Genomic DNA, 16,167 nt, shown 5'->3' with positions numbered 1-16,167 from the left:
TGAGTCTGACTAGGAGGGGTGCAGGGCTGTGAGACCATTGCGCCGAAGAGATGCTAACCCAAGTTCCTGGGCTCAATGCGACGGGAACAGGGTATAAATGCGGGGTCTACGTTAGCCAGGGGGTCACCTAGCTCGTGTCACGGTCCCGTCTGGCCTTAAACTCTACGACTATTAACTGAAAACATTTGTGCAGCCTTGGAATGTTAATAGAGACTCAGGCAAATCATGGTCATCCCCCCTACCCCCGAACCAGCGCCACCTTTGGTTTAAAAGCACACAGGGTTCCTGCACCATTTAGGACAGGGAAGAATAGCTTAAGTCAGGGGTTCGCAACATTTTGCTTTCTGAGACCCCCTGCTAACATGCTATAAAAATCCAGAGAGAGAGAGAGAGTGTGTGTGTGTGTGTGTGTGTGTGAGAGTCTCTCTCTTCAGCCGTAGCATGTATCAGCAATGATTTTAGTAGACTGCATGGGAGCGCCAAGGGGACTTCTGGTTGAGGAGAAGCAAAGGGGTTTTAGGAACACAGACCACTCAAGCATCTGCAGGAATTTCCCTAGCGGTTGCTTGAGACCGTATGTCCACCATGGCCACGGGCTTGGAACGAAAAGCCTATTCCCGTTCAAGCTGTGAAGGCAGGGTCTGAAATCTTAGTCTAGAGCCCAGCGATGGAAAGATGTGACTCCTCATTAACTACCAAACAACAACAGGAAGGGCAGCAGATGTTGGGGGGCGGAGGGGAGGGATGGGGAGACGGGGACCTGAGCTGTTTTTTTTTTTTTTTTTTTTAAACGGGCTCCCCTGCCTTTGAATAATGCCATGGAGCTTGGCGGGCAGTGCGGCCTTTTACCTGGTGCTCTATAAGCCAGGGCCTGGCTGGGTGCAGACTTGGCTACGTATATGAACAAATGAGTTGCCACTATTACTCAGCCCGGTGCCAGTTTCTTTTAGCAGCAAGACAGGTTCCCCCATACACTGCCTATGCATAGCCTCTATACCCGCCGAGATCCCCTCAGTGATGTCAAGCAGTCACCAGGCACGCACGGTGTCATGCAGGGTTTCTCAAACGTCATTGCCCTGCGACCCCCCCTTCTGACAACAAAAATTACTACGTGACCCCGGGAAGGGGGACCAAGACAGAGCTGCTCCGCCCGGGCTGGAGGGGCAAAGCCAAAGTGTGAGGGCTTTAACCCTAGGCGGGCAGAGGCTATAATCTGAGCCCCGCCTCCCAGGGCTGAAGCCGTCAGGCTTTGGCTTCGGTCCTGGGCAGCCAGGCTCGGCCATTTGGCTTCAGCCCCCAGCAAGTCTAATGCCAGCCCTGGCCACCTCATTAAAACAAGGTTGCAACCTGCTCCCGTCCCAGGGTTTGAGAGCCACTGGGCTACGTCATTTAGGGATACACTTTTCCACTACAGCGGAATTGGCCACAGGGAAGACTGGAAACTTGGTGTTTCCATCAGGCCAGCTGAAGAGGTACCATTGGCAAGCTCAGAACTGACACTAGCACCAATTGTGCTGTGGCAGCCTGTCTCCTTAAATACCAGGCCCACGGGAGGGTAGGCCCCGGTACCTTGTGAAGAGCGGACACAGCCATGTTTTGAGACAGGGGATCTCACGGGGAAGAACGTGTTTGGTAGCTGGGCAGGAGAGTGAGACACCCAGGCAGCTGCAGCAGTCTGCAACTTCCATCATTGCGCACAGCGGTGGGCCCCTAACAGAATAAAAGTGGGGGCGGGGGGAGAGGCGGCTTCGTTATATATTGCAGCCTAAAAACACTTGCAGCTGCGCGTGCTGAAAGGGGGGATGGAGTGAAGTGTACAATCAAAGCTGATTTTACTTTTATCGGCACAAAAGGTTTCAGTGGGAAAGGACAGATGTTTGGCCCCACAGGCACGCGTAAAGCTCAACGGTATTTTTTGTTGTTGTTGCTAAACTCCTGCTGGTGAACAGGGTCTCCTGGGGAGGCGGGGGAGAGGACATGCTGAATGAAGGACTCATTGTGCTCAGCGTCTAGGTTTATCGTCATCTTGCCTGATTCAAGCACAGAATGCTACAAGAGAACGGAAGACGCACTGAAACATAGCTCCTCGGCAGGTAGCGAGCGCCCTCAGGCCCTGCCTTCCTAGTGCTGCTAGGACGGCCTAAGGGGCAAGGCACTGGGACTCAGGAGACGCGCGTGCCCTGCCCAGCGCTGCCACACACTAGCTGCAGGATGTTAGGTAAGTGATTTTATCTACCGGGCGCCTCAGTTTCCCCATCTGTAAGGCAGGGATAACAAATCTATCAGCGAGCATCTGAGTTCTACGTTTGATTAGCTGGGGCTGAGTCTGGCTTGGAGCTGGCTGGGAGATGAAGCTAGACAAATTCAGACAAGCAATGCAGCTTACATTTTTAACACTATGGGTAATTAACCACTGGAAAAACCTTTAAGCCAGAACCCTTTCAATCCAGATGGGTTGTGCGCCTGCAGAATCCGCTCTAGTTCATCCACCGCTACTGGACTTGAAGCAGCAAATAATTCAGGGAAGTCCTATAGCTTGTGTTATACAGGACATTGGACTAGCATATCACAACTGTCCCTTCAAATCTCTGAATGAATCCTTCCGCTGGCGCTTACACCTGTAGAAATGAACTGATGGTAGCAACGGTGGGGAAACTTTTGAGCAAACCTGCCTAGTGGGTACACGCAGGCTTCTGTTTTTTACTAATAAGGCACAGCTGGAAATATCCCAATTCTTGTTCCACTTGCAGTTACTTATCTAGTGCATTTGTCCCCAACTTAGTATCTCAGGGATCTCTGAGCCATGGCTAGACATGCTGGAGACTCCAGCGAGCAGACAGCCTGCCAGACTTTTGGTCATGTCTGCTTGATTTGAATGGGAACCTAGAGCCCCGAGTCAGACCCTTTTTACCAATGGGCTCGTCCATCTGGCTGAGAAAGGCAGAACACGAGCCAATGGCTGGAATGTGAAGCCAGACAAATTCAGTCTGCAGATAAGACGTAACTTTTTATCAGTGAGAGGAATTAACCTCTGACACACTTTACCAAGGATCATGGTAGATTCTCCGTCGGGGCCATTTTTAAATCAAGTCTGGATGTTTTCCTAAAAGCTCTGCCCAAGCAATTATTGTGGGGCAGGTCTCTGGCCTGTGTTAGACAGGAGGTCAGAGGAGAGGATCACAATGTCCCCTTTCAGCCAAGGAATCTGTGAATCGAGTGCCTGCCCCAATGGGTTTGCAGTCGAAACAAAGAAGACCAATAAAAGATGAGAGAAAGGAAGTAGAAGGGTCGAGGGGTGAAGTGACTTGTCCCAGGTCACATAGCGATTTAGTAGCAGAGCCAGGATTAGAACCCGAGTTCCCCAAAAGCCAGGTCCCTAACTACTGGCCCACACTGCCTTCAATGCAAGGGAAAAGCAGTGGCACAATGACTTTGACAGGGGATGAGAAAGCTGCAATGGGGACGATACTGATGGCCCCTGGCTGCAGTCACAGCACAACAAAAATTTGACAGCTGACACCCAGCTCCCATAAGGAGAGGATTAACATGGAAACAGAAACTTCCCATCAGCTACTGCAGTGCAAACAGTGCTAGAGCATTAACATGGGAGGAGCTGTCGCATTTTGGTTGTTAAAAACCTCATCTTTCCTCACCGAGCACAGAGACAGCTGCTGTTAGCTAACGGGCAGTGCTGGAGGGGTAGCTCTGACATGACAAATGTTCAAAGCCTTTCTTTATAAGGAGGAAGTACAGCTCGTTAACACGAGAGATTTCTGTTAAGAGCAGAGATCTGGGCCAATGGAAACATTGCTGGCCAGACTGCTGACAGCTCCCATCACATCTTGGATGACGGCTGGAATCCACTCCTGACCGGATTGTCAGTGGGCTGCTGACCAGGTTGCTGGAACAATTTGTGGGGGTCCTGAGAGCCATTGAAGCCTGTATATGATGGAAACCACTTCAAGCCAGGCAGTGCTGCAGCTATGAATTGGTCCTGCTTGGAGCAGGGGGTTGGACTAGATGACCTCTTGAGGTCCCTTCCAACCCTGATATTCTATGATTCTATGGTTGCTGATAGCATGGAAGCAGAAGCTTGTTTATCAAAGTCAGTCTATGGGGTTGATTTCAGTTTCCTCACAACGCCACTTCATGATCAACTGCCATGATTCTGCCCTTCCTCTTACAGCCCCGATAATCCCTTGCCTTGGTTTCGATGCTGATCTCTCTCACACCAGCAAGAATGGGGAGTTGATTTACTGAAGTCACATTGATGTGAGATTAGAACCAGGCCCCTAGTCTGTGTAGGGAGAACTGGACTGCTGGTGATATGACTGGGGGGCTGTTTTGGCATGAATAACACCAGCACATTAATTATTATTTGTAATACCGAAGTGCCTTGAAGGCCTTTCCTTTTTTCAGAGGCCGTTCTGACCTGTGTTTGTACACACTCGTTGCATTGCTTTCTGGGTACCTACCCAAAATTCCTGGCTAAACTCTTTGCGAGTATGGCTACACTGCATTGTAAACCCTGGGTTAGAAGAACTCAAGGTAGCAGACCCTGGGTTTGTTAACCTAGGGCTTAAGCATCTACACTCGTTTGTAGCCCCAGGTTAGGAATTACTGAACCCTTGGTCCCAACCTGGAGCTCCAGGGTCTACACTACATTATGCAGGGCTGAGTCCAACCACCTAGATCCCGGACTTCCCAATGCCCTTCCAAAAGCTGGCCACTTAAGCCTTCTGTGGGGCAGTTTGGGGAAACTTGACTGTTCAGAAGACAAAGAAAGTCTGCCCGTAGGATTGTGAAATATTTTTGGCAGACTCCCAGAGCATGAGTCTAGTGGGGGGTTGTGTCTACACTGCAAAGCAATTGGACTTGAACCCTGGGTCTTAGCTTGACTCAGGCTTGGAGCCTCCACTGCCATGGGGTCCTGGGGCCAAGCCCTTGGTTAACACCATTTGTGTGTAGACAGAAGTGGGGTGGGTTAGGCTTGAGCCTGAGTTTGAACGCTGGGCTTACATAGGAGATTTGGAAAGGCCTTCTGTGAATCATGGTGGAAATGTGTGTGTGGGCAAGTGTCCAACACCCATAAATCCCTGGGAACTGTAGCCATTTCCATAGCATATACTCAAAATGGAGGCCAGACTGAACAGTCAGAGCTTGCTCAGGCAGACAAATTTCTGCTGGAGCTCCTGGAAATAAATTGCCAAGCACCTCAGAGGAGGCAGGACGGTGGTTTCCACTCATATGTGCAGGGATCTAGAGAAGCAGCAGTTAGTGAAATTCGTGCTGCAAGAAGCACTCAATTCTCCTGCAACCACACAGTAACCAGCCGTATGTGTGAGGAAAGAGTCCCCACTCAAACTTTCTCTGGCTTTGTCCACCAGACGACAGAGACCAGAACCTTGGCTGGAATTGTTACTCTGGCATCGGTGTTGCCTTTTGCTGGTAAGTAGATGGACCGAAGCCAGGTTTGCAAGCAACAGAGATGGACCTGGCAAAGGGCGTCACATGTGTACATGTGGCCGAGGAGGGAATAACAAGTTCTGGCTGAAGTCTGAGGTCTTGCTGACCTGTTTTATGAAATTGCCCAAAGCATGAAATTCTTGGATAGGTAGATAAGGCTCTTCCTTATGTGGTCCTGTCTACATCCTGCTCCAGGATCCTTCACCCACCTGAACTTGAATCCTGGAAAGATCCTGTAAGTCATCATGTCAACACCTGGTCCCCTACTTTGGCACCCAAAAATGCAAGAGAAGAATGAAAACCTTCTCCAAATCAATGTTACCGAAACTGTAGAAAGTATTATCTATTTTCTTCAACGTCACATTTCTACACATTCATTTTCTCCCCTCATCTCATCAATGGGGAAACTCAAATGCTTGTGCCATAGCTGTACTGAAACATTATTTTACTGCTGATCACGGAGGGGACTCAGGAAAGAGCCACACATTTGGGTACAGATGAATACTTTTGTTTTAATTCAGATTTTTTTGTGGGGCATGTGAGTTAAACAGATAAATTTTTAATAGAAGCAAAATCTGCCTCAGTTCCTTTAGTTGATAATATATAGCTAAAGGTTATGGCAAGAGAGATGAATGGTAAGAATTTGACTTGATCCCTCTATTGTATTCACAAATACTACACAGCAAGCGAAAGAGGAGCATCAGACTGCCGACTCTAGTGATGAGCCCATAGAAACATGCTTGGATTCTGCTTCTCTCTTCTTCCCCACAAGAGTAAAAACAGCTCTGGAATGAAATACTCCTCCACCGTCTAGCTTTTAACTGGTGTGCAGAATTAACTTTAAAAACCCTGTTCTCCACTCCCTCTTGCCCCCACTACTTTAGTCTTAGCTACATGAGGCTGAATTTTAGGAACTGTGTATCCAGTTGAACTTCATAATCCGACCAGACTTTAGTAGTACAGAGTGAAGCAGCACAAATGATTAGGGGGCAGTGCTGATGGAAACCTTCAAGTTTCATAAATGCCAGGTTCAACTCTGCTTCCTCTCAGCTAGTGCTTAATCTGAAGTTGAAGAGGGACATAAAAATAAACAGAGAACAACAGACTCTGACTCTGCAGAAATCCCTGTTTCAAACAGCCGAGCCTACCACATTCTGGGCTGTCTGAGAGGGTCAAGTTGTCTCCTTTTCTTGGTTCCTTGCACATATGATTTGCCAGTTGGCTCCAAAATTTGACTATTTGTGGAATCTTTAGTAGAACTTTAAGAAATACAATCTCTGTGGATGTCAAATTATTCTTCTGATCTGTAGGAAGTATTGATTTACTTGCAAGAACTCCGGGAAAACTAGCAATGAGGATAGGAAATGGAAAGGCTGAGATGATACTTCATCCCTTTACTCCAGAAGCAACAAGTTAGTTGTAACTAACTCAGTGATATGCATTCCTGCCACCTCTGTCACTCCCAGTGCTTTCTAGTTTACTGGTTCTTAAGAATGAAAAAGCAAAGAAAGGCCATCCATGTAATTGTAGGTAACATTCAGAAACACAGTGGAGGTTGGGGGAAAGCTAAGGAGAAACATTCCAGATTAGTGAGCCTGAGGAAGGAAAGGAATCTCAAACCCAGATCATTTTCAGCTGACCTGCATATTGGTAGGAGCCCTTCGCACAGGAATCTCAGAATTTCTGTGACGAAAGCATAGCACTCCTTACTCTTTGGAGAGGGTTATGGGTGGATCAGGAAATACATTATTCCATGCTGCCATTCCCTAGGCTGGAAATCCAGGCAAGAGCTCACAGTAATATTACCTCCATCTGGGTCCTAGCCTGGCAGATGCTAAACTGTCACAGGGGAATGCAGATAAGAAGCCTGACTCCTGCAGGACCTGGACTCCAAGGGAGAGGAGTGATCCACTGCAGAGTGGCAAGGATGTCATCTATATGGACATCTCTATGGAAGGGTGTTGTCCTTTCCTGCAAATCCACCTGGCCTCTATGCTCTGCCGCTCTCACCTAACCCACCAGAGCAAGGCTGGTGCTTGGAAATCTCTGCTAGGAAAACCCTACAGAGGTATCCTCCTCTGTCCTACCACTCCTATGGTTTTTCTTCCTGCCAACTTGGTGGGTCACTGTAGCCCACAAAAAGTATGGTTGTCTAAGGCAACAGGATCTAAGGAATAACAGGCAGAGCAGCTAATAGGGAATTGCTGTTGAAATTCTCAAGACACAATGAAAAGGCGGAGTAAGAAAAGTGCTCTGAGTTAGGAGGAGGCAGGAGAACCATCCAATCCGGATGTACGTCATAGTACTCAACCATCCGCTGGCTATGGGTCTAGCATCTCTTTACAAACTAAGCTGAAAAAAATACCCCAATGTCTCCTTGAAGGGGGAAAAAAAGCCGGAAGCAAAATAAAAAGACATTTTAACCAGATTTTCTACTTTTTATTTCAGAAGAAAGTTTTGCATTATTTACTTTGTATTTATGTACATGTACTTCACATTTGTGTTGAAAATGTACCGATTTCCCATGATTCTCTTGTTCCTGCTTAAATTAGCTGTTATTTTACAATACAAAAAATTATACCAAAAAACGGCAGTCCTAAATACGTGTATGTATAACACCCACAATCCCCAGCAATGAAATAGTTTACAATACTTACTCGGTATTTACATATGAATGCGATAAACGCTAAATTATACATATTAACAAACTAAGCTTGAGTCGGAACACAGATAAGGACTGTAAATAACTACAGAACAAAAAAAATGGAGAGAATTAGTTCAAGGATCTTAGCGTAAAGAACATTTAGTGTGCACAAATTTCAGAGCAATATAAAACCTATTTTTTTTTATTTTTATTTTTTTTAAAAAATGGACCGATGTATTTTACACTCGTCCACAAATAGATTGGTGGTGGGGTTTTTTTTTTTTTCCTGGTGAGCATTTTGGAGTGGGTGGATAACACAGGGGGAAATGTCTTTAGTACCTGGAAGACACACAAAGGTAGCTTATTGTTTTAGAAAGACACAGTAAATTGGGCGACAATCATCCTTATCCAGAAGCAGAATAAACAGCGTGAGTGTTATTGTAGGCATTACTGGCACGTGATGAACTTACTTATTTCAAGCAACTAGAACAGAAAGCAAGGTCATGACTAAAATTATCTACAGCATGTCAGAAAAGTAAAAGCCTCTCTTATCCCTCTTTTGCCCCCGCTGCACCCCAAAAGCTAGTGCACATATATTCAAAAATGGAGATGGAGATGCACCTTTGCATATGAAACGTGCACATTTCTTCACAGAACCTGATCTTCCAGCTTACTTTAGGAGTGCGTTGTAAAACAAACTGTTGCATTCCCAAATGAAGATTTAAGATTAACCTTTCCCCCCCCCCCACCCCACCCCGAGATTACTATGGAAACTTAGATGACTTAGTTTAAAAGTCGCTCCTGACATGTACCATCAGTTTTTGTTTTAAGTTCAGTGGTGGAGCATACACATTTACAGATACAATATTTAAAGCATTGTGGTAAGCCAATAGCCAACAGATTCAAAGTTCCATTTGACACTCCATCCTGAATGTAGGCTTTTATGAAAAAGAAAAAAAAAATCTCTAACATTCATGTCAGTTCAGGACGGAGAATCAGCAGTCTTTGAATTGGCTTCCCTGGTTTTATTTCAGTCCCTTGGGGGCGGGGGGCATGTATTTCACTAAAGGGTCATTGAAGCTAAATTTAGGACTGGCTAGATGAACAGCCATTTGAGAAAACCCACTTTAAACCCAGTAAATATATAGTTTGGTACAGTTTTGCCAGACAGAGAATGACATACAAGAACTTCTTGGCTCTCTACGAGCTGAGGGATGAAAATATTGCATCCTCCCTTTAAGGAAGTATATATCTGGCACAAGACACCTTTTATGGCCTGTCATTCTTTCCTATACAATATCACCATATTGTGGTACATTATATATTGGGAATTCACAGGCACCATGCGCATCTGTACATTGGCATTTTTGGTACAGTATGTTTTTAACCCAACAGCTCTAAGAGAGACTCGATGGCTAGGTGTACCCATAAATCTTCCTCTGTATACAAATTACTGACAAACATGACGGCAGGGTCTGCCTGTACCCTATCACGCATGCTAAAAAATTCCAAATGAAATTCTGGTGAAAAACTGGAGCAGGTTTGTGAACAAAAATTGGTTTCAATTAATGTATTTTTGTATCCAGTGGCACTAATTGACTTTTCTACAGTAAGCAGGTTGCAACATTTCCAGTTAAAAAGAAAAAAAAAGTCTCAAAGAATAACAATGTTCCCAGTGAACAGTGTGAGACCTTGTATATCAAATTTCACCCAGGGTTATAAACCCTCTGAAAATAGTGATTTGGAATGGAATCACTAGCACAATCTTAATGAACAGCACACCAACGATTTTATAATCTCATAATAGTGGCTGCTTTAAGTATAAATATCACCTTCTCTAATTGTTCTTTTTGAAATGGAAGAGCTGTATTTCGAACTACTTTGCTTACATTGTTCAAGTGAAATGCATTTAAATACATTAAAATGTCAGGTTATGCCCTCCTTGCTTTCTACTGCCAGATATCAGGAATTAATTTGATGACTTTTTAAAGCTCTGGAAAGTTACCTAATCATCATATGAAGAAGATAAGACAAAACTCATACATCATTTAAAATGCATCAAAAATACATTAGATATTTCTGTTTTATATACACGCTAACTCTTTCCACATTCTGCACACTACTGTATAGTTTATGTACAAGTGCAAAATCAGTGTGTTATTTTTCATTTATTTACAGAATTACAGGTTGTTGTTTTTTAAAGAATCCCCTCCCCGACCCCCAATCATCCACTTTTGATGTTGGTAACATTGATGAAACACCTGCAGTTTGTTTTCTTCTCCCCATCTCCTCCCCCCTCTTCACCCCTTCCCCGATAATTTATTTTGAACTGGGATGAAAGTCCTTGCAGCTGAGATATGTATGAGAGTTCTCTTTTCCCTTGTCTGTATGGAGACAAGATACAGAGCAGGGCTAAAGCCGAAAGGATCTTTTTGTTTCATTTATATTAATAAAGTCTTATTCCTCTATTTACAGTTTTTGGCTCAATTAAACTTAATGTTGATCCATGTCGCTCATCTTCCTTATTTTTAACATCTGACCCTTAACTCCTTTCTTGAGAGCGTTCTGGGCACGCTTCCGCTATAAGCAATTGAGACACAACAATCTGAGCGTAAGACAATTCTCTAAAAGGGAACAGAAATGATTTTATTTTTTAAGTAAAAATAATTTCACTTAATGGCCCCCATTTAGCAAAGCATTTCTTTACAGGGAAACCCCTAAGCATAGGCGTAACTTTAGGCACCTGTTTAAATGCTGTCCTGAATAAGTATGGACTTAAACATAAGGTTAAGAGCTTTTCTGAATTGTAGCCCATGTTCGTTTTCCCAGTGTGATGGGTAATGGAGTAAGGGTCTATGAATTCTAGATCTGCATCTGCACTGAACATTTGTGAGGTAACTAAATATACAGGGGGGAAATTTTATCTTGTGTTATTTCTCTGGTGTGTTCTAGCCCGGGGCAGCCCTATAAACAAGGGAAGTTGCAAGTTCTTTTGGGAGGTGACTCTGAGGTAATCTGTGCACCAGCTAATATTCAAGTTGACTAAAACCCTTCACTCCACAAAGTTTCTCCTTATCACCCCCTCCTGAGGGCATTTAACTTGCAGGTTTAGAAATAGATTTTAAAAAAGATGTGTTTTTAACAAGAATTTTTCTGGAGTGTTGTTGTATTTGTTAGGAGAAGATTCATTCGAGTTCTTGTTTGTAGGTTTGTGGCCCACCAACTTACAATCTTTACCACCACCACTGTTGTTCTGAGATGCGCAGTGATTTATTTTCCTATTCAAATGTTACACCTCAAAGAAAGAATTCCAGTTTTTTGAAAAACCCGAGGGATATGTTGTAGATTGCCAAAAACACAAAAGAAAAAAAAAAAAGATGCAGTTACTTCAGTTTTATCTTGGGACGAGGGCATTAACATCAAACAATATTCAATAGTTACTTTGCAGTTTACATTTTTTCCTCCAATCAATTTATTTTTCAGTTAGTAAGTAATACCCCAGCCAAAACCAGACTCAACCCCAGTGTTCTGAATGGAACTGAACTTACTATAGTTATTTAACAACTATACCTTGTTTGGTACCTTAACACAACAACGTGTGTCAGCATCAACATCGCAACTACTCTTGGCTGTGGTGTGGTAACAAAGTCTGTTAGTTAACAGTTACACTTTGGGTTTAAAAGCACTGGCAATACCGAGAATCTGCAACTCCTCTTATGTCAGATTCTAACAATTACAAGGTAGGCCGAATTTTGAGTCTAATAAAACTTGTCAGCATCATTTTGAGGCTCAATTGCAAAAAGGGTTAGTAAGTGTAATAAATTCCTTGCTACACGAAGCCCTCTTCTACAACTACCGGGTGTATCCTATCAGCAGTAAGTCTCCCTCAGATGTCCAAGGCAGCTACCTCACATTGTACAGTCACTGGGGGTAATTCAAGATTGAACATTCAAACACAAGGCGAAACAGAGCTACTATGTTTTTTTAAATTAAAATCCTCAGACCGACAAACAGGGAAGGTCAAATGGGCAGAAAAGGACTCAAAAGGTAACACAAAGGGATAATTAGGTAGCAGGCCACAGGTACACACAACTTCCATTTATGCCAGCTGGGAAAAACAGCAGCGTTCACATAAAATACAGGACCTCAATTCCAGTTTCCCCCAAAGATGCTGCCACCAGGTTAAGTAGTTCCTTGGGTGGGAAAATGCCCTCATCTTCCCTGACTACAAATGATGCATTACAAATGGCACAGATTGCCTTAGGTGACTAATTAATTTTTACAGGAACATAGGAACACAATTATGTAAAAACCTGCGTGTACTAATTCCCTCACTTCCTAGATCTGCTGAAGTCTAGGCACTTGTGTGCACGTATTTTCAACTGGATTAAGACAATAGAAACACTAATGCTTTAGAAAACTACATTCAACTTTGCAAATATTGAATTCAGCGTAAGCAATGTATAATATTCAATCTTTGCTTCATTCTTTCCTACCTTGATGCTATATATTAAGCTGGACCGTATAGGACAAAAGAGCACTAATTAAATAATGTGGGAATAAACAGAAAATCTTTGAAATTATTACATCTGAAAAGAAAGCGACGAAGTTTAATATTGTTTTCAGGAGTTGAGGGCTGAGACTTACCTGGAAATGCGGCATCTTTTTTTTTTTTTTTCTCCTTTTGGCACAGTTTGATAAATATATGTACTATAATGCTCTTTCCATGCAGAAACCTGAGTGTCATTTATGCTTGTACTACTGTTTTATTGACATTGACCTTCAGTGGTGGTGATTAGAGGTTACTGGACGTGAAATAATTTTTTTTTTTTTAAACCGGGTGGGGGGGGGGGGGGGAAGGTTGAACCATCCAGTGGCATATGTCAGTAAAACTTAAGTGGAGCAATTGTCAAACAAAGCCAACTATCAAGTATATGAGAAAAAAGACTGGGCTCAAGGAAGTTGCGTTTTCCATATATTTTTAGTCTCTTTTGTGTCACAACTGTAAAATCTTTCTTCTCTTCCTCCTCCTATGTGTTACTGGTGTTTAAAACCCTAGAGAGACAGTTTATGATGTCCATGCATCAAATACAGGTTCCTGGCTGTGCTGGGGGCTGTTGTTTCCGATTTCGTACTGCTCCTGATTTCTCTTTGTAGGCAATTGGCATTTGTTGTGAAACGTCCACCAAAGCGCTGGCCACTGCAAGACCTGAAGTAGTAAATCAAGGTGGTTACAGAAGTGGAAGTCTGTGGACTGCAGTTGCATAAAATCTTATCCAAAAGGTGATTGATTTATTTTTAAAGAAGCATTTTGATTTGCAGATTAAACTTGACGGGGTACTCAGAAGCAAGCTATTCAATAATGTACGTTTCCATCAAAGCAACTGCTTCCTGTCACCCGCCAAAGATAATCTTCTGAACATAAAAACTGGGATATTAATTTAAACCGCTTTTATTTGAAGCAAGTAATCATTCCACAGAAGAACAGCAGTTTCCTTAAAGAACTTGGTGATGGCAGGTCCATTATGCTTCACAAGCACTCTGCAACCACACCTTCCTGGTCTGAAGACTAGTCACCCTCCCAAAATTACCATAGATGAGAGAAAACCAAAGCATTTACCTGGACATCCTTGAAGGTCTGAATCTGGCCTCTATTTAATCCAAATCCCTAATTACCCAATTCCCCCCTCATTTTGCAAAAACAGAACTCAGAAGCAATTTACACCCTCTTCTAGTCCCATCCTCCCCTCACCACACTTACTGACTTTGCTGATCGCTAAAGACAAAGATCTTGTCCTGACCATCCTCCAGCTGCAGGCAACAGAAGCTGTTCCAGAGGCTATCTATAGCTCAATTCCTCACAAAGAAACCATTAACTGAGGGGCTGGGAAAAGCTTGTAGTTTTGGGGGACTGTGTGTGAGAGAGAGAACAATCACATCTAACCTGATTTCCCTCATATAAAGTGTTAGGACAGGAGTAGGAAGAACAGCATCCTACTGCCCCATGCGCCCATCAGAAGAGAGAAAGAAGCAGGGCATGGCCTTTGAAGGTCAGACAGGTGGACCTCTCTCTGTGAGGGGAGTGGGGAGGCAAATAAGGCCCTTTTAAAAGTAACTATTGAAAACTTCCATCCACTTGTGGCCCCTGTATTTTTCCCAGTGACTGGTGTTCAGATGAAACGTATCCCTATTTCTTCTAAAACACCCTGAGGGGAAAACAAAGACAGACACCACAGCATATGGATCTAAATTTTCACCAGCGATTACCTTGCACAAGCTCAGTGACGAGAAAAGCATCAAACCTCAGTTACAGTAAGTCTAGCATTTTCACCGTTAGCAGAAGTGGCCTGGTGAACCCTGCATGCCGTTTGTTTAGGGCTTAATTATGCCACCCTAACTCAAACTGAGCAGGTCCTTATTCTGCTAGTGAGCCCACCCATTTCAAAGAGCTGACTGGAGGAGTAAGGTTCAACCCAACTGGAGTCAAACGGAAGAATCTAACCTGTAGTAAATTAGATTACCTACTCTGTAAAATAAATTCCCACTGACTGGGGAATTTTATGTATTCCTGAATTAATCTGTAAGACCCAGAGACCACGGTGATGGGCACAGTATAAATACCTAGACAGATTAGAAACATGTCAAAGCATAATGATATCATTTACCTGACTGCCCTGGTGGCGGGATACCTCCCATTCCTCGAGGCAACCTCACAAATACTGAGAGGACTGCTGCTCTGTTTCCAAAACAGGGTTCCAGAGCTATTGGTTTCGGAACAGTCTGTAGCAAAAAAGAAAAAGAAAGAACATTGTTGGTTTGTTCCCTCCCTGTTCCCTCACCCTTTGTCTTGTTAGATTGTACATTAAAGCTTCAGGGCATGAACTATGACTTTATCTATGGTTGACTAGTGCCCGCACATTGTTGTCAAAACTGAAATCAATATTATGAACAATCATAAACCTAGTCGCCATAACAAAACACATTTACTTAATGAAGTCTAGTGGTTAAAAATCAAGTTTAGCACAAAGCTTCTCTGTATGAAGTATTACACTATTTACTCTCCTTGCAGGAGGTGCCGAGAGAGAGAGAGAGTGTGAGTGAGTGAGTGAGTGTGAAATGTAACTATGAGAGACAAGGATAACAGGTGAATTAAAAAGTGAAAAGGGGAAGATTGCCAAAGACACAAAGAGCAATTCAGCACCCAATGCTCACCGACGGTGAGTGGGAACTGGGTGTTTGATCTTTCCGCCATTTAGAAATCCCCCCCCAATGTATTTCTATTAACATTGGGCATTTCATTTAAAAAGATCAGCAGCTAATTTCAGTGGGTTTTGTTACTAAAAAGACAAGGTAATGAAAGAGTGACATGCTTATCTGCCTTTTAAAAGTAACAGCATCATGCTGATATAAAAATAGGTTATTACCTGACCCTGCAGGATCAGGGCCTATTTGCCAACACTTATGCACATGCTTAATTTTACTATGTAACAACTCTGCAGTAAGTGAAGAATGTGTAAGTATTATATAAACCTTAGAGCTCAGGTACTGAGGGTGAGCTCTTGCCTCTCTTGCGTCATATCAGCAAGCAAGCTGAGGTGGACTTTCTATCGGTTATGCTTTGTGGCTTTTAGTTTCCTGTTGATTATGAACACACAGCACCTAGTGGATTCTTTGATACTAATGAAATACTTATTGTGTATAGGAAGGAACAATCAGCTGCAGACATACAAAATGGGAAATGACTGCCTAGGAAGGAGTAATGCGGAAAGGGATCCGGGGGTCATAGTGAATCACTATGTTTCACTTCTGTTTTGGTTCCCCTACTACAGAAGGGATGTGGACAAATCGGAGAGAGTCCAACGGAGGGCAACGAAAATGATTAGGGGGCTGGGGTACATGACTTATGAGGAGAGGCTGAGGGAACTGGGGTTATTTAGTCTGCAGAAGAGAAGAGCGAGGGGGGATTTGATAGCAGCCTTCAACTACCTGAAGGGGGGTTCCAAAGAGGATGGAGCTCGGCTGTTCTCAGTGGTGGCAGATGACAGAACAAGAAGCAA

The 16,167-nt window shown here is 43.6% G+C and overlaps 1 protein-coding gene across 1 annotated transcript in view; it reads right to left on the bottom strand.

Moving 5' to 3' along the window:
- Positions 1–7,892: 7,892 nt before the first annotated feature.
- ATRN (attractin) overlaps positions 7,893–16,167 on the bottom strand; it is a 239,209-nt gene continuing 230,934 nt past the window's right edge. Inside the window, exons 28-29 of the mRNA XM_034772107.1 lie at positions 14,776–14,890; positions 7,893–13,319 (exon numbers count right to left, since the gene is read on the bottom strand). Of these exons, the coding sequence (XP_034627998.1) occupies positions 13,195–13,319; positions 14,776–14,890 (240 nt within the window). The 3' untranslated portion in view covers positions 7,893–13,194. The remainder of the gene's footprint in view (positions 13,320–14,775; positions 14,891–16,167) is intronic.

Source organism: Trachemys scripta, chromosome 5, assembly GCF_013100865.1.
Source record: "Trachemys scripta elegans isolate TJP31775 chromosome 5, CAS_Tse_1.0, whole genome shotgun sequence".
NCBI classification, from domain to species: domain Eukaryota; kingdom Metazoa; phylum Chordata; order Testudines; family Emydidae; genus Trachemys; species Trachemys scripta.
This window is presented reverse-complemented; position numbering and strand designations above follow the sequence as displayed.